At 38.4% G+C, this 27,010-nt stretch overlaps 1 protein-coding gene across 2 annotated transcripts in view; it reads left to right on the top strand.

The window, feature by feature from the left end:
- Positions 1-454: 454 nt before the first annotated feature.
- The window catches only part of LOC113681465 (uncharacterized), a 43,894-nt gene continuing 17,338 nt past the window's right edge, over positions 455-27,010 (top strand). The window contains exons 1-37 of one of the 2 annotated variants that reach the window (XM_089205019.1): positions 455-834; positions 1,812-1,919; positions 2,314-2,570; positions 3,058-3,181; positions 3,499-3,612; positions 3,784-4,031; positions 4,382-4,496; positions 4,746-4,871; positions 5,409-5,668; positions 5,989-6,079; positions 11,048-11,437; positions 12,856-13,287; positions 13,666-14,292; positions 14,533-14,838; positions 15,316-15,603; positions 15,899-16,306; positions 17,119-17,228; positions 17,438-17,729; positions 18,115-18,311; positions 18,482-18,660; positions 18,755-18,927; positions 19,431-19,511; positions 19,646-19,821; positions 20,081-20,153; positions 20,635-20,727; positions 20,917-21,173; positions 21,310-21,418; positions 22,247-22,468; positions 22,677-22,790; positions 22,991-23,074; positions 23,600-23,737; positions 24,301-24,551; positions 24,764-24,863; positions 25,254-25,325; positions 25,459-25,721; positions 25,911-26,007; positions 26,405-26,742. In XM_089205019.1, coding sequence (XP_089061145.1) covers positions 747-834; positions 1,812-1,919; positions 2,314-2,570; positions 3,058-3,181; positions 3,499-3,612; positions 3,784-4,031; positions 4,382-4,496; positions 4,746-4,871; positions 5,409-5,668; positions 5,989-6,079; positions 11,048-11,437; positions 12,856-13,287; positions 13,666-14,292; positions 14,533-14,838; positions 15,316-15,603; positions 15,899-16,306; positions 17,119-17,228; positions 17,438-17,729; positions 18,115-18,311; positions 18,482-18,660; positions 18,755-18,927; positions 19,431-19,511; positions 19,646-19,821; positions 20,081-20,153; positions 20,635-20,727; positions 20,917-21,173; positions 21,310-21,418; positions 22,247-22,468; positions 22,677-22,790; positions 22,991-23,074; positions 23,600-23,737; positions 24,301-24,551; positions 24,764-24,863; positions 25,254-25,325; positions 25,459-25,721; positions 25,911-26,007; positions 26,405-26,742 — 7,401 coding nt within the window. In that variant the 5' untranslated portion in view covers positions 455-746. Of the gene's footprint in view, positions 835-1,811; positions 1,920-2,313; positions 2,571-3,057; positions 3,182-3,498; positions 3,613-3,783; positions 4,032-4,381; positions 4,497-4,745; positions 4,872-5,408; positions 5,669-5,988; positions 6,080-11,047; positions 11,438-12,855; positions 13,288-13,665; positions 14,293-14,532; positions 14,839-15,315; positions 15,604-15,898; positions 16,307-17,118; positions 17,229-17,437; positions 17,730-18,114; positions 18,312-18,481; positions 18,661-18,754; positions 18,928-19,430; positions 19,512-19,645; positions 19,822-20,080; positions 20,154-20,634; positions 20,728-20,916; positions 21,174-21,309; positions 21,419-22,246; positions 22,469-22,676; positions 22,791-22,990; positions 23,075-23,599; positions 23,738-24,300; positions 24,552-24,763; positions 24,864-25,253; positions 25,326-25,458; positions 25,722-25,910; positions 26,008-26,404; positions 26,743-27,010 lie in introns of those variants that run through there. The other variant, XM_089205020.1, reaches the window with a different exon arrangement.

Raw genomic sequence — 27,010 nt, forward strand, 5'->3', positions numbered from 1 at the left:
CGCAAATGTTACGTAAGGTACGATTCTCGCTTGTGCAAAAAGCAATTCAGGATATTTTTCTTATGCAAATGCGCAAAAGATCAAACGTGACTAGTTTGTCACTTGAAAGAGCAGCTGCAAACATTCAAATTATTATCAGTCAAGCCGAATTGATTTTTATTTTTAATTTCACAATTCTGATGTATCTTTTGATGCGTCTTCAAGTGCTCTTAGCCCTCCAACTTAACTTTTAGTGCATGAAGCGTCAATCATTCGCCCCTCTTACAACTTATCCTAAAGATTGTAGTAGTCAATACCTAGTCATCGTGGGCAAATCGATGGTGTTCTAATTGTCGAAGCCATTAAGCACCCTATTTTAATTTTTTTCTATACTTGCAGCTTCATGACTCCAAAGTGCGTGATTATCCTCCCACATTCAATTAAACAAAAGATACTGCGGTTAATTTCCATTAAGACTTTGACAGGCTGATTCTCAGCTCAGACCTCGCCCTGCATATCATTCGCAGCATCTTATCTCTGTTTCTCCACTTCTCTGCCGACTCATATTTTACTGCATTTTGCTTAGTTGGGCCATTGGCTCTCTTTAACCGTCACATTTATCGAAACTTTCTGCTTCCCAGACGTTATCGGGACGTTATTGGCCATTAATGCCATACAAGTGGTGAGAATACTTCATTGGGTCTAGACTTCAGAGGGTATAAAGTTTCCCTCTATTTCTCTTTCAGCGAGTGCATTACTGCCCAGAAATGGAGCTATTTCATAGGTCGGAGTGCCTTCTTCGACTTGCAATTGTCTTTCTTGTCGTAGAAGGCTGCGCTTCTCAATACCTTAGAGGTAAGAAGACCTACAATGATTTTTCCTCCCCAAAAAAGATTCAGTTTTGAAATATTTTATGGTGAATTTCCTAATAATTCTTAGGTGTCTATGTCCGTTTTTATTCATTTCTCTTTTTAAGTCCGTGTATCTGATGTTCGAACTTTCGCACGGACATAAAAAATTTGACATATACTTTGACCAATAGTATATTTCTCAAAATTAGCGTGAAAAAAAATATCCCCACCGTTTCTTTAAACGAGCAGGTTTATGTATTTTCAAGATAATTTGAACTTGGAGTCTTTTACTGTCAGCTTAAAGAAACAAGGGCAAAAGTTATTTAATTTTATCTATAGTATCGAGAGTTTCTATGCTTTTCTACTTCACAAATGTAATTTGGAAAACAAACTTAATTTTCCAAGGTTTCTCTATTTGCCACTTCGACTTGATAGATTTGTAGAATTAATTTTAGGCATTTTTTGGAGATCTTCGACTTCATAAATTCAGAAAATTTTCAAAATCAGCAGATTTCTGCTAGACTTAATGTACATTTGAAATTTGTTCCCTATTCACCAATTTGCAGCAAGTCATTTTGAGATAAGTTAGCTTGTGCAGCTGTCTTCTTTTCCGATTTGAACTTTAAACATCTGGCCATTCCATCTAACATCTCTTAACTCAAAGTCACCGAGCGACGGATACCCTAACACTCAATTAACCAGAATTAACCTTACACTGTACATTAATTTTCAGTCTCTGTTTTGGTAAAAACTATTTTCTTCAGTTTCTCGAGGTTCATTCGACCCTCCTCCTTTTCAACCAGCTTTCGGGGCAACAAGCTATTATGAAAACAAGAAATACCAACATTTACAAATTTTAAGAGGAAATTAAAAAGCCAATTTGTCCAAAAGTGACTGGTTGGGATGTGTTGTGTAGGTGTGTTTCCTTTACGTAAAATCCAGAATTAGTTTCTACATCCTGGGTCTCTATTTTCATTCCAGGAAAATGTACCTTCGACGAGAATACGTTCTGTAGCTGGTATAACGAAAGATACACCGACCATTTTGATTGGTCTCTCCGCCAAGGAAGTTCTCCCAAAAGTCGAACAGGTAGATGGATAAATCCTTTCATATACTGTGATCGCATGAAGAATATGAATAACTATATATACATATATATATTCCCGTTTTCAAAAGCGTTGCAATTTTAAAAAAAAGTTACTCTAACCCAGGCCCTAAGAAATATCTAGAAATTTTGTTTTCTCATCAAAAAAAGTCTCATTTCCGCAGCGGAGTGATTGATATCGATTAAGGGTGCGATATGATATATAAAAATCTGCGATAATAATCGGTCGAGACCACCGGAACGCGAGTCATTTTGGCTAAATCTGTGATCGAATGGACTATTTAAATGACTACTCTCCAACGTAAAGTCGAAATATCCTTTGATTTAGAATATAAGTATTTACTTGCCGATGAGAAAATGTACCATTTTTTTTCAAAGATAAAGCAGCATATATCTTCATCGAAACGTCATCTCCACGTATGTATAGTGAAAAAGCCAGGCTGAACAGTCCCTGGAAGACAGGACCCCAGAGGATGGAGTTTTTCTACTCTATGAATGGCAGTACTATCGAGACCCTGTCTGTGTATGTAAAAATTAACGGCAGCGAATATAGGGTATGGAGTCGCTATGGAAGCCAGTTATCAAGCGACTGGATCAAAGGCTGTGTGACTTTAAACTACCGAGGAACTTATCAGGTAAAAACTTTTTTTCCTTCTTTGTTGTTTTTTGTTGGTTTGTTTTTTTTGTTTGTGGCTGCTTTTTTTTTTGTTTTTTTGTTTTTTTTGGGGGGGGGGTGGTTCATTAAGATAAGTTATCTGTGTTATTTTAGTTGGCTTGCAAGAGCATTTTCGAACAGTAGAAAGTATATCGCCAAATATAGTTATTCAAGTTCGAATGCGATATACTTTTTTTCCTCTGAATAAAACTAATTGTCATCTTCTTGACTTTCAAACTTGTCGATAAGCTTGAGACCTCCTCTTTCCCTAATAATCTCCCCCCCCCCTCATTAAATAAACTATCGAGTAGTGTGGCAAAATCAGGCACCCAATAAGTGTTTGATGTCAATATTACAAGGCATGCATGAAAACGGAAAATTTTCTCCCGAAAACATAGCTTTTGTTTTTATTATAGTACGGAAGACTAATTCCATATTGATTATTTGCATATGTTTATTTTTCTCAGGTTATAATTGAAGGAGTAGCAGGTATATCGAATGCCTCATACATTGCCGTTGATGACGTCAGCTTCAGCAAAAACCTAAGTTGCGTTTCCGATGGCAAAATCACACCTGAGGAAACATTTGAAGGTAAAGGCCCAGTCTATCGCATGAATAATGTGTGACATTTACCTAGCAAAAGTGTCGAAAAAAGCTACGAGTACTACAGGTTTTATTTTGCTTCCTTTGTGCAAAGAACGTGTTAATCCATGAAAATCTACAATAATTAACAGGCAATACAACATATGTTAAAGAAAGTTTTACCGCTAATATAATTTTGTAATGAGATTTTCTGTGCACAGATTAACAGCATACAAGTTTTTCGCATCGAAGAATTGACAAGTAGAAAGACGAGTCTGAAGTTCATTCAGGACTTCTTAAACTGTGTTTCAATTTGGTTACTCTAGTGAAATGCACCTTCAATGGAGGCTTTTGTGGGTGGCGTAGCTTGTCGTTGTCATCGGATCAGGCCAGCTGGAAGAGAGTGGGCAACAAAACTGGACAGAGTGGAGATTTTGGTGGTAAGAAAAACCTCTCGGAGGGAGCTATTTTCTTATTGAACTCAAAGAGAGATTTTCCCCTCCCATTCAGTTAGTGCTCGAGATAAATTTTGAAAGGTGCAAGTGAACATCTTTTTAACTTGAACTCTGTGATAACACTTTCTTAACATTCGTTTACAATTTCACTCAAAGGAAACTTCATTTACACTTCTCGACCTTTCAAAGAAAATCAGTCCACCCATTTATTGAGTCCTCTTATGCTGGGACCAAAGTGTTTTCGCTTCTCATATCACATGTCTGGGTGGAATGTTGGAAGACTTGATATCTTGCTTCAAGTCCGGAGGCAGCAAGGGGATTACTTGATGTGGAAGAAAACAGGAGATCAGGGAAATAGGTGGATACAAGGTGGCATTGGTATCGGCTACACCGGCGAATTTCAGGTAGAAAATAAAAACCTGGAAGAAAATTGCCAGAAAAAAAGAGATTTAGTCCTGCACAGCCATAGAATTATACTTTACCGGAATCATTAAACTTTCATTATGGTACACACGAAGGAATCTATTTTTACTCCTTTGCAAGTCCATTGCAGGTAAACAAATTTAATTGGTACTCATTTGTACCTATGGCTAACAAGAAATATCCTCAGAATAGTTCGTCATAAGAGTAATTGAGTCGACCAGACCTCGAACCATGGACAAAAATTTTCACCCATAATAAATTTGGAGCTAAACTAAATTAAACCCTGCCTATATGTTTGCCGTTTCGACTGAAACAATATCTATTGTTACAGATTGTGTTTAAAGCAACTCCTAGCAAAAATTACACAAGCCGTATAGCGTTGGATAGCTTCATATTAGCTGATGGACTGTGTGACGATGAGAATGAACTTGACAGCAGTCGACAAGGTTTTCAACTCGTATCTATCATATATGATCATTACTACTTACACATCTCAACTAAATTAATTGTAGCTTATGATATCTATGTGATGTTCTAAATGCAGATCACCGTTTTTAGGCCTTCTTCGTATTTGAAACCTAACCGTTACTTTTCTAGGTATCTTTCAGCATAATTTTTCTCGTTAGACCGCTTTCCATGAGTTTTTTTTCTTTTCAGACAACGCTCACAACATTGGTTATATCTTTATACCGCAGGAAACTGCAACTTTGACCAGAATTTTTGCTTTTGGAAGAATGATTTGAATTCCATTTTCAAATGGACTCTTCGAGGAGACAGAGCACCCAAGTATCAGACCGGACCCAGCGGTGATCATACTTCAGGTACGATCGATTCATTAACATTTTACTTATTGTTTTTTTTTAGTTGAAGAATTAACCAATCTTCAGTTGTCAATTAGTGATACTTTGTTTGCCAGACCAGCTAGGTATGGATTAGTTTTTTTGCTATTTTTAACAAAAAAATTAGACTAGGATGCATTGTTTGTAGAGAATACGTAATGGATAGAACGTATCATTAGTTGAAACTTACTGAAAGTGCAGTTTTCAATCTTAACCCTTTAAGATGGCTTTAGTAGACAAAAGTGGAATTAAGTGAGGAAAAATCAGATGAAACAAGGGGGAAAGTTATTTAAGAATTGTCCAGGCTCATCGGTTACCTTCTAGGTTTGATTTTGATGTTCGGACTGATTTTGCATTATGATTTTATCATGGTAATGATATATATATATATATATATATATATATATATATATATATATATATATATAATGCTTATAATGATTATAATGATATTTTATTATTATAATAATTTGGAGTTGCTTGATTCAGGCGCGACTGTTTTCTTTCCTTTCTATCTAGGCACTGGCTTGTACATTTATATTGATGCTTCAAGTCCTCGCCAGCCTGGAGACACCGCGAGGTTGACAAGTCCATGGATGCGGGGACCACAGTGTATGACCTTCTTCTACCATATGTTTGGTTCAAACATGGGTTGTGTTGTTATGTACATAAGAATCCAGGCTGCAGAGAAGTTACAACCAATATGGTTGCGGTCGAAGGATCAAGGAGACCGTTGGACACAAGGGAAATTAAACATTAAAAGCAACCTAACGTATCAGGTAACATGAATGTCTCGACATTTCATTCAAGCTCTCTCATCTGTTGTCCTTTCCTGTATCGCGTAAGGCCAACCATAACAAAGTAGCAGGTTCATGAACCCGATTCCACATATTGTTTTAGTAAAGAAGCAGCCGTGATGTCATATTCAGGTTGAATTAAGGAATAAAAGAGGCTGAGCACACGACAACCCAGCAGCTCATATTCAAAACTGATTCGCAAAAAAAGGCAGCTTATGTATCATCTGGTAGTCAAAATGTTAAGTGCCTTTTCTTGCAACGTATTGTATCATCAGTCTCTATTTTGTGCCTTGCTCTAAAAGATAATCATTGATGGCATCAGAGGAGGTGGTGACTCAGGGGATGCAGCCCTGGACGACTTCACCTTTCAAAGAGGACCTTGCCGGCAAATAGGTACAAAAGAGAAATTATTCCTGAAAATAGACATTTATTTGTGTCATTATCAAATTTTGGTGTGTTCCATATACACTGAGTTCACATGTAGATTTGGCCAAGCCTAAAAGCGGAGCTCTTGTTAGTTCATTTTCTAGCCCTTCATTACTCTGAATAAACACTGTAATAAACTCCCCAGCGCTGGCTGTAGAGATTTTCTTCAAGGACCAGTCCAGGGGATGAGGAGGGTGGCAAGAATTGACGAGGTCTGGAACCTGGGGAAGATGTTCTCACAACTTGCAAAGCGATCAACACGCATGCTAGTCAGCGGTATCTCCAAACAGCTTAGGACCTTAGTTGTTGTTCCTAATGTCTTGAGCAAATTTTCGAAGATAAGGAACGTTTGCTTCTCCAGATAAAGTGTACAGTGTCAGCATCAGTTGACATTTTATTCTATTGAGCGTGACTTATAATTTCGGTTTGGGAAATTGAGCCAAAATTGAAAGAAACGACGGTAAACTACTTCGCGTTAAATCAGTAAAACAATACGCCAGAATTGTATTCTCTTCTTTTATATTTTCTCTTGAAGTTGCCAGGTATGAGTGCTTGCCCCGCCATTTTTCCCTTTCTTGAAACACTCTATGTTGAAGGAAACTTCATAATGAGTGTTAATTGTGACAGCAACGAAAACATCCGTGAAGCTATAATAACAATAGCTTTTCCATGTAAACAACCCAAAAATGAAGCATGATATGAATAAATTGAATTCAATTTATTCATATCATGCTTCATTTTTGGGTTGTTTACATGGAAAGGTAATTGTTATTATAGGTGGGGGAGTCAAGTAGGCCTATGATTTATGCAACTCATGCTTTATTACCGCTAAAGGTGGCTGATATATAAGATAAAGCACTTTGTTATTTAATTCTTAGAAACTAAACGAAATCTGACTTGAAGCTATAACGAATTGTACTGTACAACCCACGACTACTGGTCTGAATGCCGAACTAAGTATCTCTAGTTAAGCTTTATGGAAGGTTTAGCATCCTATTTTTCTCGTCGCAAAACTCACGAGCCACGGCCTCCCCGTCGATGGCTATGTTCTTGAACGCGTGCATTACAGCAAGGGGTGAGAGTCGCTATGTCCTCGTGGTTGCCCCTAGATACGTCTTGACTCTACGCATCAGGCTAGGACTGCGCTCAGGAGTTGCAGTTGACACGGGCATCGTGAGAAGGATCGTGAGGATGGTGTTAACGTTTCGATAAAGAATTGGATTTAGGCAGTCGAGAGTGTCAGCCAGAGTTGCTAGTCGCTCTCCAGTTGAATGCAGCTACTTTGTTTTCCTCCGCAACATCTCGTTCTCGTGCTCTCTCTTGTCAGTCAGACCGCTTGAATACGCCTCATTCGTCTTGCCTTAGACATCGTTGCCTAATCCCTGCACTTTTGTCGGGAGAAGATACTGGGCTAGGAAGCGATCCTCATGTGATAAGAGCCTGACGTTCATTTCTTGAATGAAATGATCATTAGGAGGGAGGTACACAGCTCTTTACCAGTAGGATTCTGGTTTTGTGGTGGGACGTTCACCCTGTGTTGCTGCCTTCCGGTTGCTCTTGGCATGCAAGGCCTAATGTCAAACTCAGCTGCTATCTGTTTCCCCCGCTCATAACTTCCTTCCACATCGACGGATCGCCTCTCTCAGCTTTCATGATATTTATCCCGACTCTCGCTTCTTGGGCTGCTTCGATGAGATATACGCTATTGTCTTGCAACATAGTTGACAAGGCAACTGTGTTGGAAAGGACGTGCTCAGCTGCATATAGAACAATAATAAAATCAAACTGCTTAACAGAGCATAACCACTTGCATTTACATCGCCATTCTGGGACAAAATCTCGAGCGCTTGAACGACGACTGGGAACGCTGCACGGAAGGTGTATAAAGCATCAGTCCTACTCGCCCATCTTGTCTAACACAGAGTTCGTAGCTTTGCACACCTATCCATTTCTTCTCGGACTCAGGCGATTAAGAGACTCCTTAAAGGCCAGCAATCGCTTTGCTGAATAGTCAAACGCAAACGCGATGGTTTGTACAGTGCTTAACATATTGCGTATCAAGGGCTCCCCACAAATATAACCAATTGCAAGATGAAGTTGTGAGTGCTTGAATTGTGAGTGCGCCTTACAATGACAGTATACTGCCTCTGGTACCTGTTGCTGTATGACGGCCTGTACTCCCCTGTGTACTCCTGAAATATTTACAACACTGTCTTATCCTTGTGCTCGCATTTTATGGATGTCAATTCCAAACTCAGTATGGGTGTCATGATCGTTTCAGTTAGTGCTACTCCCTTTGTGCTTTCTGCCTCTACGAACCATACAAAGTCCTCTCTCACCTCTACCTTGTTTTATCCTTCCTTTCTGAGCACGAATCGTATACATATTGAGATCTGCTCCATTCCAAATGTGTACAAAATTATCACCCGTAATAACAGCGTCATGTGGGGGGGGGGGGGGGGGGGCACTCGCAGATGTGTAACTTAACTAGCCTCCCAATGTTCCCACACCCTCAGTCGAAACAAATGATCCTTTCTGTTGAGACACTTTCTCCTGCTTGCCAAACACACAATAAACGCACATTACCGAGTAATTAGAGATGGAGTACCGCATACATTCATTGTTTAAAAGCCATTGGTGATTCAGCAGCTTTCTTTCTATGTTGCAAATGCATCTGGCTGCAAACTGGAACCGTTGGCAATCTGGCCATGCCTCTTGAAGCAACTTAATTCTTATGTTCTCATTCTTCAATTCATCATCACTTAGCGCTCCAATGTCTGAAATGATGACAAGTTAAACACTCCGGGTGAACGAGACAAATCGATAACTCATTAGGTCAATTACTTTACCTTCGCTAAATAAAGAATATTGTATTATATTGAAGCGAGTGGTGTGTTTGCCTCTTCGTTCTCAACTTGGCCTACATGAGAAACTGTCGCAGTTTGCCCAGTGTCTGCCGAATCGCCCTGGGTATCCGAATTTCTCGCTCCAACAGGACGGAAAAAAAAATCTGTAATGTTACGGTTGCTGGACGCCATATTCTCTTATGTTTTTCGTTTGCAATGGCCTATGAATACGGTGAATTGCCGCAGCCTGATCGAACACACAAGTTCAATTCCAAACATTTTTTCAGTAGTGGTTTTCTGCAATCATTTTAAAATGGCAATCAGAAACCAATCAATTTTCCGCTATCATTATTGCTTTTGGGCTCTTAAAAAATCTTTCTGCAAAGTAAATTGATTCGTTTGGTGGGCAGGCTTTGTAGAACAAATACCTAAAAACGTTTACCCGATAAAAAATACTGCGAAAGCATTGTTTCGCATATTATATAGCGCAATGAAAACTTTTGACAAAAACCGCAACCACCAATGCATGCGTTACATTCAAATGCAATCAAATATAGAAGTAGACGTAGGAAAGAAACCCGGAAAGAAAGTTGGGGACACGAGCACTGAAATGGTCTCCATGAGTAGGTTTTTTTTTTTGGCGATTTTCTTTCCTTGCGCGTTTCCTTAACAGTCACCTAAAGAAATAGTTCTATGAAATTGAGAATTAAGTTTTAAGCTCATTGAAGTTAAGATGACTTCATGATTCAGATTTTAGTCAAAGAAATGTGTAATGTCTCTTTATAAGGATGAAAAAGGAATGCCGTTTATGAGTTTTAAAATAGTAAATGCCAAAAAAATTAAAAAGATTAAATTTAACAAAAAAAAAAAAAAAATATGGCGTATATATTCAATGAGATTTTAATCATCAACTGACACACAGAGATATATAACAGGCTTTGTAAAAGAAAACCAGGGCATAAAATTAAAGATTCAGGAGAGGCATATGACATAAACTAGCAACTTCTCAAGTCGCTCTTCGCTAGATGTTCTCTTTTTACTTATTCCTATTCTTGTTCTCTTTCTCGTTCCTCTCGCCGTATTCTGCCTATTTTAGCGTTCCTTCGAACTTTCTTGAGCGTTTTTCTCGACTCTTTTCATGCCTTTACTTCTTGCTTTCTTCGGTCGCTCTGTCTCTTTCTTTCCAGCCTAAATCCGCTCAAAACCCTTTCTCCACGAACTTAAATTATAACAATTTCCTCCGGCTGACAAAGCTACAGCTTTATCGGTATTGTTGCTTTGCAAGTTGATTAAAAATTGCGAGATTCTGAGAATTATTGTTTAACTACAACCTCACCAGTTTGATTTCCCGCTCAAAACGCGTGTTGCAAATTATTTGCTTATGCGGCTTCGCATCTACTAGCCCACGTGAAGCCCTCGTGTAATGCCTAACCGTGTGCCCGCGGTACGCTGCACGAAAGCTCGGCACTCGAGTCTGCGTACTTCATTGTCATCTGCCGATGTCTCCTGGCGCACACTAATGGGTTATTCTAGTTACGCACGCAATCGCGCCTGCGCATTACCTTTTCCTTCGCCCTTCCATTACGTAATGGCTAAGATAGTGCACGCAATGCAGTTGGCCACGCATGCTAAAAGTGGTACCTTGTACGGTCGGTCGTACGGTCGCAAGTTCAAATTTTTTCGGCTTGATGGGTTACTACCAAGAGCTCCGCCGTAGCTGTAAATTTTTTTTATACAAAGATGAATCACACGACGTTTATAACATCCCTAATCTTATTGGGACCTCCTATTACGTTCTGCAGAGAGAGTATATTTGTATCTTTGATGACAAACCTTTACCACATGATGATTTCAATCTGACTGTTAACCTATTTCAAGAATAGTGACCCTTACTCTTTTTCTTCAAACGAATTTTAAAGTTTTTTTGAATATCCATAAGAAATAATGATAACGTCCGTCAAAATTAAAGAGGCTCAAGATGATTACTCTGCCAATGTCAGATGAGTATGAGTGGTTGAACTACAAACCTCTACGTTGATAATGATGATACCTATCTAACGATCTGTTTTGCTTTTATCTTTCATTCAAGATGAAACTACGTATTACGTTTCGTCGTATATGGGTAAAGATTTTATAATATCCTCTCGACCTTCTGAACACAGTCTCTACTCCGAAGAATTCCGTTTTACTCTCAAACATCCAAGAGGACTTCTAACAGAAACTTCGTATTTTATCTACTCTGAAGCATCCAGGAGACACGGTTTCGTTGGGGAAAAACTAGATTTGTCTGACCATGATAACTATCCCTTGGACGTGGTTGTCGTTGGTGACAACGGACCGTCTCAAAAATGTAGGACGATTTATTTCATCAACAGGGATAACATGGGACCAATGATAAGCCTGGACGATTACAGCGCCGTGGATTGTTGCAAAGGAAAAAATAAATTCTCTCTTTGTGCTTTCAATGTTACTCAACCAGGTAGGAAAATTAACCACGCGTTGTACATTGTGAACGATTTTACATAAACATTTTTTACCTTCGGTGATGGGGACTCAAAAGAGGCTTGCCTGGGTAATGCACTAAGCTTAAGCTTAAGACTACCTCGTTTCGTCAGCGTGAGGTTCCATGTTGTTCCTTTTTTTTTTCTATAAAGATTGAAATAATGTGTAGCATGAAAATAGATACTAGGGGCAGAGCTGAGTAACGTCTGCGCATGCGTTAAGCTTTGGCGCGGAAACCTGATTTTGAGTCGTTTGCATGTTTGGTTTTCCTACTATTGCTTCGAGGTGTTTTTTAACCTTGGCGTTTTATTTTTTCAGAACAACCTCCAAAATGTAATTTCTCCTTTAAAAAAAACCGGAGATTGGAAAATGCATTCAACGCGACAAAATGCCTCGGTTTTAAATGCAAGCTCTTTCTTTTCCCGCAAATTTCGCTGAATTTGTTTAATTTTCGCCCGCGTTATTGACCGCTCTGCTGATACTGGGCACTCTTTGGCATTAATTTGCGTCCCTTTAAGGGAAGTCAAGGATTTTCAGGGCTTTCACTTGGTTGGTTCCATTCACTTGGCTAATAAAAAAAAGAAATAATGATAATAATAGGAAAGTAACTAAGAAAGAAAGGAATGAAAAATTACACAAAAGTTTATAACATTTTTAATTTTCTCATGTTCTGAAAATGGTAAAAGTTCTAGGTATTAGTGAGGCAACAATTTAATATTTTATAATTCAATAAAATAATAAATGTCGTCTAACAACGTTTACAGCTTAGAGATTGTCGGATAAATGAATATTTGGCCGAGAAGCGAATCTTCGAAAGAAATATTTGAAGAATATCTCACAGCCAAGGATATGGCTGTTATATTAGCGAATAGAGGTCAATTTATTTTATAACCCTCCTTTTATATTTCAAACTGTTTTAAAGACACCAGTGAAAAGGCCAGTGTTGATCGAATTGTCGATAAGTATTTGCGACTAGGTTTTTAATATCACCATCATCGACTCTACAAAACAAAATTGCTCTTCTTCCGTATGGAGTAATGCACATGAACAGGTGAAACTTTTGAGTCAACGCAAAACGGCGGTTATTACGCGATAACTGTCCGATGATTTTGCACCACGTGACGAAACATGGCCAATAAAACTGCGCAGAATTAATGGTGGGTGATAATGGTTGATATGTCAAAAAATAAATTTCTAACCCAACTCTGTATTACTATGTATATCTATCAGTAAAATTACTGCTTGAATTCTCTCGCCTCCAAGCGTTGTAAGCAATTGGGAAATTGTTTCGACCGGTTGATGCAACCTTCATTTTAACAAAAAGCACAGACCCAAAGAAATAATAGCTGGTAAAGTAGATGAGAAACCTTAAAAGAGGGTTTTGTTGATTTGCAGATAATCGTTTGACTTCTGGATGTCAGCCTGGTTGGTACGGAGTAGGAAAATCTTGTTTCATGTTTTATTTTGAATCACCTCGGGAGTGGCGCCTGGCGCGAACTTTGTGCCACGAACAAAATAGCGAAATGGCCACTGCCAAAAGTGTTGATGTACTGGAAGTCCTTGCCAAACAGAGGAAACATCTACAATCCCAAGATCTCGATCTTTTTCTTGGGCTAAAGAGCAAGTTACGCTGGACTTGGGTAGACGGCGAAAAGGTGTCAGATTCGCAAAAAGCTCTGTGGAGGCCTACCGAACCGAGTGGTGATGGCTACTGTGGATCTCTCCTGAGTTTTGTTAGTTGGGATTCAACTTGGCGTGGGTATGGATGGGGCTTAAATGACGAGCCCTGCACCGGTCCCAGGAGATATATTTGTGAGGAGCCACTAGGTACGTTTCTCAACAACTTATGATGATATTTTCTAATAGTTAAATTCACTCGAATTGTACCTGAATTGAGGATATTTTCGAAGACAAAAACAGCCATACAGATTAAATCTTCAACATAACCCCACTGCGTTTCCTTTAAACTTTTTTTAAAGCTTTAGATATAATTGGTTCTGTTTCAAGTCAAGTTGTTATATTGACGTTGCCTGTAAGCTTTGCTCAGACATTGTCTCACGACAAATCCAATTGATGAACTCAAGCGATTACTCTGCAGTTTATCTTGTTTCAGATGTGTCTAATTGAGCTTTAAGGGTGTTAAATTATGTCATTTATCGCTGTATTTAGAGTGTGTCCGAGTAATTTTTTTTCTTCTGGTTCAAGATGTTCCTCTCCCTGTAGCTCTCTTCTTCATGGGTGGTATTGACAAAAGTGTGGACCTGAGCCCTGGTGGAGCTAGCAATGCTGTGTTCAGTGACATCACCTTGGCACCGGGTCCTTTTGGAAATCCAAATGGTTCCTTGTTTTTAGGAACTAGCAATAGCCATATGGAATTGGAAAATCGCGGAGAAATTGATACAAGGTTTTCTATAAGTGTATTTGCTTGGGTGCATCTCAGTAATTCTAGCACTGGTCAAATAATAGATTACGGTTGCTCGATGACGGTCTTCCATTCAACGCTCGGAGTTGAAGCACTTTTTAAGGAACGGGACAGTTCTAAGAGTTATCTCCTGCATAAGAGGGACGTTCTAAAAGCAAACTCTTGGAATTTCATCGGCGTTACGTATGACTACTTCAGCGGTATTGCAACTATGTGGGTTAACGAGAACATCGTAATGCGAAAACTTTTGTTTGCTAAAATGGAGTTAGCGACTCATGGGAATATTATTGTTGGAGCCTCCAAAAATAGAAAAATGCAATTCCGTGGCAGGATTTCTTGCTTGCAGTTTTATGAACAAGCATTATCTGTGGATCAAATCATGAAGGTTAAAATACGATGTAATAAAACTGGTAAGTGGGTTTAATATACTTGTCAGTCACAATGCCCGCAGAGCTGTAGAAATTACAGTTAAAATCGAAAAGCGCAGCAGCGTAAGATACTCAATAGAAATAAATGATAAGCCAACAATGTATCTCGCTTAAAACATCGGTAAACCTCAGCTAAGAACTTTTTTAGCCGTTACATTATTTTATAAGGTTCATCCGTAACTTTTGTTTCGATAATTCCATTCTTTTTTCAACGCATGGAAGTATCTGCACCTTCAGTGGAATACAGAAGTGTCGGATGCTACGCAGACAAGCCTCATCGAGCAATTCCAACACTTGAAGGAGTAGACCCTATCGCTGCCGAGGACTTCCGCGTGCGTACGAGATCGATTGAAAAGTGCGCCCTAGCAGCTCGAAAAAGAGGATTCACTATGTTTGCTGTACAATATGGCGGGGAGTGCATGACCAGCGCAACGGCAGAACAAACTTTTAATAGATATGGCGAGAGTTATCAATGCAATGCAAATGGAAAAGGAGGATCATGGGCAAACAATGTTTACATCATTCGAGGTTTGTAATGATACCATATTTTACATCGAAATGGGAGTCAATGATGTAACGGTAAAATTCCACTAGTTCGTTTGCGTAATATATATTTTAGTGGCTGGAACTTACACTTTTACTGGCTTGGAATTTGTGAGTCATAAAACACGGTAGTTATTAATTTTCTGAAAACAACTTCTCCTGAAATGATTACAGAATTTATGGTTTATCAAATTTCATTTCAAAAGTACAGTCTAGCCTGAGCAGGAATTGTTTGTTTTTGCTTTTGTTATGTTTTTATTTTTCTCGAGTAGTCGAATAGAAACTCTTCAGTCATTTTCCATTTGTTCGAACATTTTGGGTGTATTGGATATGCAGCTGGATTTTTCCCCTATGATCGATTACTAATTAGTTGTAGCTCATATTTGCCATAGAGTGTACGTTTAGAAATGTCCCTTTTTTAACGGCTTTGCGTGATAGTTAAATTTCTTAAACTTTAAATAGATTATATTGATGTTGGATGCTACGAGGATCGCTACTCGCGTGCAATTGCATCACTCGAACAAAAAGATCCGCTATTGACAGGATGGCACAAAATACGCAAGAACTCTATCGAAAAATGCGCTATAGTGGCTCGCAAAAGGGGCTTCCGCATGTTTTCAGTTCAGTATGGTGGGGAGTGTTACGGCAGTGCAACAGCAGAAAAGACTTTTGATAGATATGGCAAGAGCGATAAATGCGAAGGTGATGGAAAAGGAGGAACTTGGGCGAATCGTGTCTATGCTTTTCAAGGTTTGTCACTGAATTTATTTACTTATTTTCATTCAGTTTCTTAGTTGAGATATAATCAGGTAATTTGACGCTTTATGTCAAGACTGATACCACTTAATCTTTGGTTCCCTGTTTGACGCTTAAATCTTCGCTGGGATCTCTAATGTTTTTACAAAAGGGTTGAAGATATCATTGAATGATAATAGTACAGTTACTCTCACTTTATTAGCTCTAGGTTACCGTTGATATTTGAATTAACAAAAAAGGCAAAACAAAGAAACAAAATGAATCAGATAATTTTATTTTTTTCTCGTAGCGTCTACTTCTTGGTGCAGTCCCAGCTTTTTTCCATTTCATGGAGGTTGCTTGTCCTTAGATACCTTCACCAGAGTAAACTGGAAGCAAGCCTTGGAAAGGTGCAATTTTAAAGGAGGTACCCTGGCGAAGATTTCAAGGGAAGGGTTGAGACGTGCTCTCTCCGTTGTTTTAGAAGGATTCAGATCCCAGCGACCGAGTCTTTATAACTATTTCATTGGTATGAGGGGCCACTATGATGACTGGATGTGGTTTGATGGCACTTCTTTGAACGAATCGTTGTGGGTGTCAGGATATCCAACGAGGGACGTTGACAATCTAGGCTGTGCTTATCTTTCGGCTGGTTTATCCAAAATAAAGAATGGTGTCTGCAAGTCACATAGATACCCTTTGTGCCAGAAACGATCGGGTAAATTGCATTATGCTTAGGAGGTATAAGCAGATCTAGGAGACGGGCGTTCTCTGGTCAAGTCTAAAACCTTCTGAGAAACAAGAAAAAAACAGTGTCATAATCAATAACGGGAAATTAAAGGAAAACAACTTTTCAACACTCTCTCTTGGCATATTTAAATTTTCTTTTTCGGGCAATGACATCAGAGTTTTCAAAGGCTTTAGACTTAAAACTGAACGTTTGCGTTCTAATCAATGTTTTGAATAGAGAATACCTTTTTATCATGTCAAGATAATGTTCAACCACGTTTTCCCTTCTATTCAGATGGGTGCAGTTTGCTTTACTTTCACTGCACACTGCTTTATTTCTGTCTCGCGCAGATATCTCAGCTTTAAGAGGACTTAAACTGAAAGCTGAAAGCTTTCGTTGTAACACATGTTTTCAATTAATATAAAACGCTTTTTTAAACCATTTTCCTCTTCTATTTGAATAGTTACAATTAAATTGAGCCACTGTTGAATTCAGGCTTAAGGAGGTTCTTGTTGTTATTTTTACTATTTCATAGAGTACGTTGTACCATTTTGTTTGGGTTTGGTTTCCTCTTTCGACGCATTCTTTTTTCCTCGTTATGACTACTTCCCCTTTTCCCCTCTTCTACTAATTTCAAGTGTTCCAAAAATGTCCACCGTAGCAAATTTCAATTATTATTCGTGGTATGATACATTACTTTTAACTATTTACAAAGCTTTTTACTCTGCTTAAGCTAAATATGATTCAAACATCTTCCAAACTGTGATGGCGATGTTCTTTAATTTTTTTTTGTCATGCAGAAGCTTCTTTGTCAAATCGAAGTCAAACCACTTGTTCCAGTGTTTTGCTGCCGTATGAGTCCTCTCTAGCCATTGATAAATCTTATACCACCTGCTTTCGTTCGGGAAGGGTAAGAAATTGTCATAACAAATGGAAAACTCTACTGTAGATGCACTGGATTTCCTTTCACATAATAAGAGGCCAAACATTAATTGTGTATGTAACGATTGGGTAAACTAATTGTGATACTTATTTCAGTGTCTTAATGTTTGGTGTGTTGCTTGCTTGCTTTCCGTAAAGTTTTACATAACACTTACTTCGTTTTGTTCATTTATTTAGGAGTCGAACCCTTGGTGGCAAGTTGACCTTGATAAACATTTGTACGTAATCTCTGTGGTAATCACCGATAAAGTTGATTGCTGCCCACGGGATAACGGAATGATCAGCGTAAGAGTATTAAACAGTCCACACGATACAGACTCAACCTGCTCCAAATCGATGGAATATGATGGAGTAACTCAGCAATTTAAATTTTACTGCTCACCACCAGCGCTTGGAAATTACCTGAAAATAACGTTGACGGGCAATAACGTCACTCTTGTCCTGTGCCAAGTTGTCGTGGAAACTATTGGTTAGTTTTTGGTAGTTTCCTTTTAATATAAAAATTCCTTGTTGGAGCCTTTAAGTACCTGGAGCCTTCCATGGGGTCACGTAACTAAGGCCGCGCTACCGAAGCCTTTCAGGAGCCATTGTCTACTCCTGCGGTCATCGACTCGATGCATTTGGGTCGAGAAATTCATGTTCATTTTAATAGAATTAGTGCAAACGGCTCAGATTTCATAAATTAAAGCTATGCCAAATTCTTATCCCATCCTTTAATAAATCTTTACAAGCATAGGAAGAAAAGCCCATATTTTTTTTTTAGTTTTTATACCCATGCGCGGTCTTATATGCCTTCCCCTCCCCTCTTACCGGAAGTAGCAGTTAACACGTTGCAATGTGTCTATCCCCAATAGAGTCGCTTACGGAGGCAAAGGGAGTGCTTCGTGAGACATGGTATAGAATGAAAAATTACGAAGCTAGGAGCAAATCAACCATGCGCGAACATCCACTCATTCAAGGTCCGCCTGGAAGCCGGATAGTTTTGCCAGATTTTGATGCTCCTATCGATTTGGAAGACAGATACGCGCAAAGATTGACAGCTTACTTGCAGGTAAACATGAAATATTCCTATTTGAAGTAGAGTTCTTCCTGCTCATTTAAACCTTGTTTCGTCTTTATTTAGAGAAAATGAAAAATTAGTCGTTATTTGTTAGCCTCACCCAATCGGTTTTCATTTTCAAGCTCCTAAGACAAACTATAATCGCCTACTCACCATTTTAGGTTCCTCAGAGCGGTAGCTACGTCTTTTACGCTGCATGTGACGATTCATGCGAGTTGTGGAAGTATAATGTCACAGAATTTGGATTTGCAAAAGATAACGCCGAATCAGACGAGAGTGCAAAGAACCGAAGTCCAATCATATCTGTTAAAAAAGGCACCAGATATCTTCAATGGGACAGGTAAGCGATTCATTCGAAGGATAAAAGGCCAATTCTCTTGAATTTTAAGACAACCAGATTTATGCTTAAATTTTTCGTAACCTGTCGTTTGAAGGTACGAAGATCAATCATCGCAGCCTATCTTCCTTGAAAAATGTCGTATTTATCGTATGGAGGCGTATGGAAAAGATTTAGAGAACAATGACCATATGTCAGTGGGCATGCGTAGGCCGAATGGAGATTTTGAAAGGCCCATTCTTGGGAAAGGACTATTCTGGACAAAACCAGGTATTTCGATTTGGTTTTTTTTTTGTTTGTAATTTGTTTTTGTTTGTTTTGTTTCAAATTTTTTTTGTATTTCATTTTGTTTTCGATTATTGTATATATCTATATTTTTTACTTTTCGTATTTTTGTCGAGTTTTTGTTTGTTCCGTTTTTTTCTTTATCGAAGAGGCTTCGGAACGTCATCACCTTTCTTGAAAACTTGTGTCTAGAAAAATATATAGGGGAAGGATAATGCAGACAACTAGAAAAAAGCTAGAAACTAAAAAAGCTAGTTTGCAAGTGAACAGTTACCAGCGGGGAAAGAAAGTCTAGATAAGAAAGGACTTGCAATAGTTGGCGTGCGCACTCTACTCTTTTTCTCCGAAGAAGACTGATTTCATGAACTTCATTGCGTTAACTTAGAGTATTTGCTGAATTCAAACCGTGGTTTAAATCTTAAAAAATACTGGATCAGCGTCAGCTAGGATAATTCAAGGAAAAGCTTAAATTCTTGAATCTTAAACAGGGACACGAAAATTGGCGGTTACACTCAACGATCTTGGAACGCCGATAACTGCTATCGTTGGGTCAAATCTACACATTTCAGGTTGGTATTGACACAAGAAGTTTAACACGTCAAACTTTCTTATTTCATTTGACAGAGAATTGGTGTGAAATATCACTTGAAGGCTTACATTGTCAAATTTAAATTCGAAATGCTAATTTTTTTTAAACCCACAGGTGCCTACAGCTTCTGTTGTCAGGGCATATATTGCCCCGATTGTCCACTGCAACTGAACCTCTCAACCCTAAGACAAAATGTAACAATAAACTCAGCGGTAAACATGTCTTGTTTAAATACACCATTCAAGACTTTTTTTGACACAGACAGACAACCGGGAAATTATACAGTGAAGGTTAGTCCATTTCAGGATTACCTATCACCAGAATATAGACAGTTTAATAGTCATTATGTGATTATGGACAATTTGCTCTTGCTTTTATGTAGCTATTGCACCAAGAACTAAAACGAACGCTTCATAACCTTAGAATCAAATTTCTTTTCCTTTTTCAATTTTTCCCTTTTTAAATTTTCCCTAAAATGTTCTTAAAAGAAGTTGATAACCTTGAAAAACTTCAAAATGTTCATAATGCGAGACTCAAATTTCGCATCAGATCAGCTATTCATTTGTGGACCATTCAGGAAAAATTCTTGAAGAGAGAGTGCTGGGAAATGTATATCTCAAAGGTAACTGCGTTTTATGAGTTTGACGATTTATTATTCTTACACTCTTTTATACCAGTTAAGCATTACGTAGATGGGTCAGCTTGTACGAGATTCAGAAGACTTCACAATAAATACGAACTGAATTCAAACTTGAAAAGAGTTGGTGCAAAACGATTATCTATAGACTTTCTGTCTTTTTTCGAACAAAACCAAATTTTGGCAAATTTTGGCGATCAATCAACCAAATGATTGGGTTGTAAATTAGTTTGCTGGGCCGTGAAGTTAAAATGGAGATAACTCAGAATATCATTGAGATTCCTTTTAAAACCAGGAACAGCGAAAAAGTGTATATATACGAGGCAAAGGCACTTTCATGAAAACCATATTTTCTTGGATTTATCCGCTGATTCTTGTCTCCGTTTTTGGTTAACATCCCTAAGAGAAAAAGCAATTTAGCAAACGAGTATAATAACTGCTTAAATGATGATTTAAACTCTCACAGCTGCTGTAGTATTAAAAGAATGCCATTTCGAGTCTGGAAATTGTGCAGGCTGGACTAACCTTGGAAGCCAGGAAAAGTGGAAGTTTTCCTTAGGTAGGAAGAAGGATGTTTCTGCCTGCCTAGTTTTTGTATAGAAAATGTGCGTTGTAAAGATCTCTTCGTCTTAATCTTTTTTAAAAATGTCCCGGTCAATCTCCATACTTATGGAAAGGATTGACCTAAAGTAGGTTGGTCCTTTTCTACATAAATGTATTATTACTGACTCAATATTACATGTCCCAGGTCATTTTGCCTACATCGGGAGATCTTCCAGGGGACGGCTTAAAAGTCCTTTGTTATCATGGAAACCAGCTAATGTGATAGTTAGTTTGTGCTTACGGTTTAAATACCTCATGCCAACTAAATCAAAGTCATACTTAAAAGTTCTGCTTTGGGAAGCAATAGAAGAAAGGGAGGTATTAGTTTGGCAGCTGCTTGGATACCACGGTTCAGGATGGTCAGTTGCTCAGGTGGTTTTGCCAAGCTCTGTAGCTATTCAAGTAAGTGAAGCTTCCGATTCACTTGAGGGAAATCTCTTTTTACTTGCATTTATTGGTGAGGTTTATATCTATACATGTGACAGCCGTGATCATTTTATTTAGTGGTTGATAACATCATGTTCATGTGTTGTGACAGGTTATATTTGAGGGAGAAGGCTTTGTTGATGACCCAGTGAATGTGGCAATTGATGACGTCAGCGTAACGACTGAGAACTGTATTTTACTACCTTACTTTGCGAAGCCAGGTGACTTTTTCTTTCCGCTCTCCCTTTTCGTCTCTATACTTACGAATAAGGAGCTTACCGATCATTCGAATTTTCCAAAATTATTGGTAGGCTGGTTATGACAATAGCAACCAAAGCAAACATGTAAGGTTCATGATTTTAGATATATGAAAATTCATGCACTGCGGTGGAGAGATGAAATTAAGGGATCCTCGCAGCTAAGAACACTACTGAAACGAGTAGTTGTAAATAAGACCTGAAAAAAATTCAGGCCCGTACGGGATTTGAACCCATGACCTCTACGATACCGGTGCAGCGCTCTACCAATTGAGCTAACAAGCCAACTGGGAGCTGGGAGCTTTTCAGGTCCTATTTACAACTACTCGTTTCAGTAGTGTTCTTAGCTGCGAGGATCTCTTAATTTCATCTCTCCACCGCAGAGCAAATATATGAATTTTCATATATCTAAAATCGTCATTCACTTGGATGTTTATTTGGACCCAATTCATTTACCATCTCCCAGTTGGCTTGTTGGCTAAATTGGTAGAGCGCTGCACCGGTATTGCAAAGGTCATGGGTTCAAATCCCGTACGGGCCTGAATTTTTTTCAGGTCCTATTTACAACTACTCGTTTCAGTAGTGTTCTTAGCTGCGAGGATCTCTTAATTTCATGTAAGGTTCAGTTCCAAACTTCTTTTAAGTCATCAGTGTTGGATAATAATGCATTGTTTTTCAGATTCTCTCATAGAAGTGTAACAAAGTTTCCGCCATTAGTTCTTTCTCTTTATGGCTTTTCACTTTTAAAGAAAGGAAAATGAAGTAGAAACTTATTTTGCCGAGTTTTTTTAGGTTTTCAATGTGGCGAAAAAGAGTTTCGGTGTTACAATGGGGAATGTGTCAAAAACGATTTAACATGTGATGGTGATCTCGCGTGTAAAGATGAATCGGACGAGGAGAACTGTGGCTGTCCCTCCAATAAGTTTGCTTGCCAGGATGGAAAATGTATTCCTGCTGCAGCTGTGTGCGACGGTAGCAACGATTGCTCAGCCGGAGATGATGAAAATAATTGTCGTAAGTTCATGACTGCACAATGATAAGGACATCACGGTAGTTTTCTCTTAGCCTTTATGGTCATCTCAGGCTAAAGAGTGATTTTTTTCTGATCGGTTTAGCTAAGAAAGTCGTTAAGTCTGGCCAGCGATGATAAAATTTTTTTCTTTAGTCTGTTTTTCCGCAGTATTTGTATTCGCATGACTTAATTCAAAGATTTGCTTTTCAGGTATTCCATGTCCCTTAAAATTTCATTGTCTTGATGGATCGTGCATTTCCTGGTCTGATACCTGTAGGGAAATACCGTTCTGTGGGGACGGGACTAACTCACCGTCTGTATGTGGTAAGTAGGACACAGCGGTCTAATGTATACCTAGTTCTTATTCAGCGTAGTTCGTGTTAATTCACAAAAACTCTCGACCATGCATTTTCGTGACCTATAACTCATGAAACCAATCATTATGATATCGAAAATATCCTGCTATACTCTAGAAATTGCAGTTTAAGAAACAGTGCTTTTCCCTCAAAATGTCTGCATTTCAGGGTCGGGAGACTGCCTTCTCAGTGATTTATCGTGTTTATCAGTCACGTCGGAAGATCTCTTGCAGTGTAAATCATCTTTCAGAGGTAACATTTATGTCAAATTACTGAGATGCTACTATACCTTAAAAGACCACTCTTTTTCCGGTCAATTATCTTTGTCTTCATCCTCTCCTTGCCTCTATGTTTACAATACGGTGTCAGAGCGTCTGGTTCATTTGAGGACTGATTTGATAGGCTTGTTTGATAAAAGACAGGGTTCAGATGAAACAAACGTAGTTAATTTTGATATTCGCGAATCACTAATTATAATTACGAAGACTAAGATACCTACAGTAAGGCAAATTCCACTCTATGAAAAAATACCAGGTCATTTACAGTCTTCATTATGGAAAATTGGAATAGTCAGTCTCAATGGTGAAATATCTCTGGTTCATTTGACACGTTGCAAATAATCGTACCAAAATGCCGTTGTTGTTCGTGAACAATAACCTCGTGTACCCTTGCAATTCAATATTGGAAAGCGACTCCGTATGCATGGAGGGAATGAATATCCAAAGCATTGTTATCCTTTCGTGTTTCGGTAACTGGCTAATTTTTCCATTCAAACAGGCCATTGCAGTTTCGACGATGATTTTTGCACATTGAAATATGACTGGAATGCCACGTTTCAGTGGACTAAAACGTCAGGAAAGACACCAACGGAAAATACTGGTCCAACATATGATCACACCACGTTTAGCAAGGATGGTAAGGAGTGCGTTCAGGACTTACACTTCTCGAGATCATTTTTTCTCCCCTCGTTCAAACTAGTTTTTACAAAAATGTCGAGTAGGAAATCCCAGTGAAATATAAAGTTATAAAATACACCAAGCAATGATTGTTATCTATCCAAGAAATATTTGGAGGACATACTCGACTAAATAAGGAAAGAATCCTGAAAATTTCGTCTATCTATTGACAGAACGATTTCTACCCGTCACTCTGATTTATTAAGCTTCTGATTTTGTTTTCTTGTTTTTGATTTTACGTTTCTAATTAGTCTTTTCTTAAGGATTTATAGTTTTATAGATGCAATATTTGTAACTCCGTCATTGTAAAAAATGTAGTTCTAAAAATAATTTTGCAATGTTATCAAGGCAAATAAGCTAATTAAAATTTTCTAGGATCAGCCTCCTCGAAGTTCTATAATAACGTTATAACTGTGAAAAATGCAGAATTTGCTACTAATGTTTTCGTCTTCCTATTTTTTTTTTTGCATAGCCTAAACTTTAAAAGAAACATAAGCATATATAGTTCTTATTCTGTAACAGGGTCGTATATCTACATCGAAGCCTCTCCACAAATACCTGGAGACGCAGCAAGGCTGTTTAGTGACTGGATGGAACCCAATGAAGTAGTTTGTATTCAGTTTTGGTATCACATGCACGGGTCAGACATTGGTAATCTGAGCATCTACTTAAAAACTAAGCAGTCAGAAACAGTTGTTTGGACACTTTCGGGAAATCAGGGGGACCAGTGGAAGTTCGGACAAACAGCTTTAAACAGTCGAGATGCCTATAAGGTACGTTTCCCTGTATTTATCGTTACGGAGTACTTATGACTGCAAACTTTAAGTTTTGTTTATTTACATCTATAGTTCATGAAATCAAATGTATGAAGGTACTTTTGCGATCATTGAATGATATCATAACTACCATTATCGCTGTTATCACTACTCATATTCTTAATGCTATGGTCATCCTTTTTTCCATCGTCATTATTGTTTTTCACAAGTTTATCATTGAAGGAACGGTTGGCTATGGAAGCAGCGGTGATATAGCTCTGGATGATCTGACATTGCTTGATGGTAACTGTAAGACAATTATTACACAGAGTAAGTGATCTTCTTCAAAGTAAGATGTCTAGAAGCTAGTGGTTATTTATGATTTTTGTTTTCTTTTTGTTGTTGCTGTAGGAAGAGTGAATTAGAAATATTGCAAATTGATGTTTCTCATGATCCGTAATTGTAAATTTATATGTTGCTAGATAATTCCTTGCAACAAACAATCTTTCGACTAAAAATTACGATTCAAGTTTTGCCGTTAACTTATTGGAAATTTCGTTGTACCAGCGCAATAGAAAGGCCAAACGCAAAGAGAGAGTTGCAGGAGACAAACATACGCCTTGGTTATAGCACAGTGAATATAAATAATTTACAGGGCAGTTTTTTTTCTTGGTTGGTATGTAACGATAATGAGGTCTTCCGACCTCTTTGCACTTTTAGAGAGTTTGGACTGTGACTTCAAAGGAGACACATGCGACTGGGAGGCTCAAGGAAGGTGGACCCTTTCAAAAGGTGTGCCATAATTGAAAATTTACCGTGGAGCACTCTTTATTTGGGAGTCGATTTGAGCGGTTATTGCATGTCTTTAACAATTTCCGGACTCTGATAATTATTCTCTATAATCATCTCAATTATCTCTTATCAGATGGTTCCTCTATTTTTCTTCGCCCTGAAGCATACGCGGTGCGTCATTCTCTATTTTCGCCTCCGAACATAAATACCAACGAATGGAAGTGTTTTCATCTTTGGTATTTCATCGGAGGCAGCTACGGTTATGAAGGGTCGATAACAGTGCTATTAAAGATGTTAAAATCAAACCTAACGAGTTTACTTTTCTTCGCGGACAAGGCCACTTCTGAGGCAACATACACACAAACACCGTTACCACAAAATTTCACAGATGCTCAGGTATTTACAAAATACACTCGTGTTGTAGCCGTAGATCTTTCATAGGCTTTACAAGCTTCTTTTGAATTAGATTTATTTTAGATAAATTTGATACTGAATCGGAGAAGCTTTTAGCTTAAAACTAATGTTTCACACTCAAGTGGTGCTAGTCTGCTATTGACAATGACGTCATCTCATATCATTCTGTAGATTGAAATAGTGGGAACGAATGAATTGAAACTTCTTGCTATTAGACAAGTATCCTTTTCCAAAGATTCTTGTGAGCATATTCCTAAGCCAAGAAATGGTAAGTCTCCATCACGATTGATGGCGTCTATTCACGCGCATATTGTTCCGACTGTTGCGTTTCGAATAATGACTATGTAGCTCTAAATGTCAATAACAACGAAGGTTTCCTAATTGTTTGGCTCACGTCTGTACCACATTATTGGAAGTATATCATGACTATTATCTTTATACAGAGACTAACAGCTATAAACAGAGCTTAAAGGATAACCACTTTCGTAACCGCAAAAAAAGTTTCACTCAAATATTCGATGTCGAATAATACAATATCAATTTACACGGCGTATAAGTTATCGAATTTGCATTAATAGAGTCGAAAGACATAGTTGCTAAATACGCCTTGCAAGGGCCTGCTTGAAACCGATTTTTTTCGTATTTTATCATCATGTGATTTTTAGATTTGCATCAGCATAAACCTCTTGGAATGGAAAACAATGAAATCCTCGACAAGAAGATCACCTCATCTTCACAAGTTGATGGGGTTCATGCCGCCATCCAAGGAAGACTTCACTTCCAAGCAACCCCAGGCAAAGCAGGGTCTTGGTCGGCTGATTCAGAGGACTTAACACCATGGCTTCAAGTTGATCTGAATATTCGGAACACAAGAGTTACTGGCGTTGCGACGCAAGGGAGAAACGGACCCTTCGCTCAGTGGGTTACGGAATATAAGCTCCAGTATAGCAATGATGGGGTAAGCTTCATATACTACAGGGAACCCGGAAAAACCTCAGAAAAGGTACGTGCGAGATGTAATAAGACGTTCATCATGGATGCATGTCCAGTACAATTAAAAATTTTTGCAGTATGTAAAATTCTGAGCATTGACGAAGCTGGTTTAAAGAGGCGGGAAAGACGGCTGTTGATATTAGGTTCGGTTGTCAGATGGAGAAACATGCAATTCATTTGTCAATGTGTGTTTCTTGGGAACAGTTCCACACGCTCGCGAAAAATAGATGACGTATTTCTTCATGACCAAGCGCTTATTTACACACATGATTTTTTAC

This window comes from Pocillopora damicornis, chromosome 4, assembly GCF_964200805.1.
Source record: "Pocillopora damicornis chromosome 4, jaPocDami1.2, whole genome shotgun sequence".
In the NCBI taxonomy this organism is placed as follows: Eukaryota; Metazoa; Cnidaria; class Anthozoa; order Scleractinia; family Pocilloporidae; genus Pocillopora; species Pocillopora damicornis.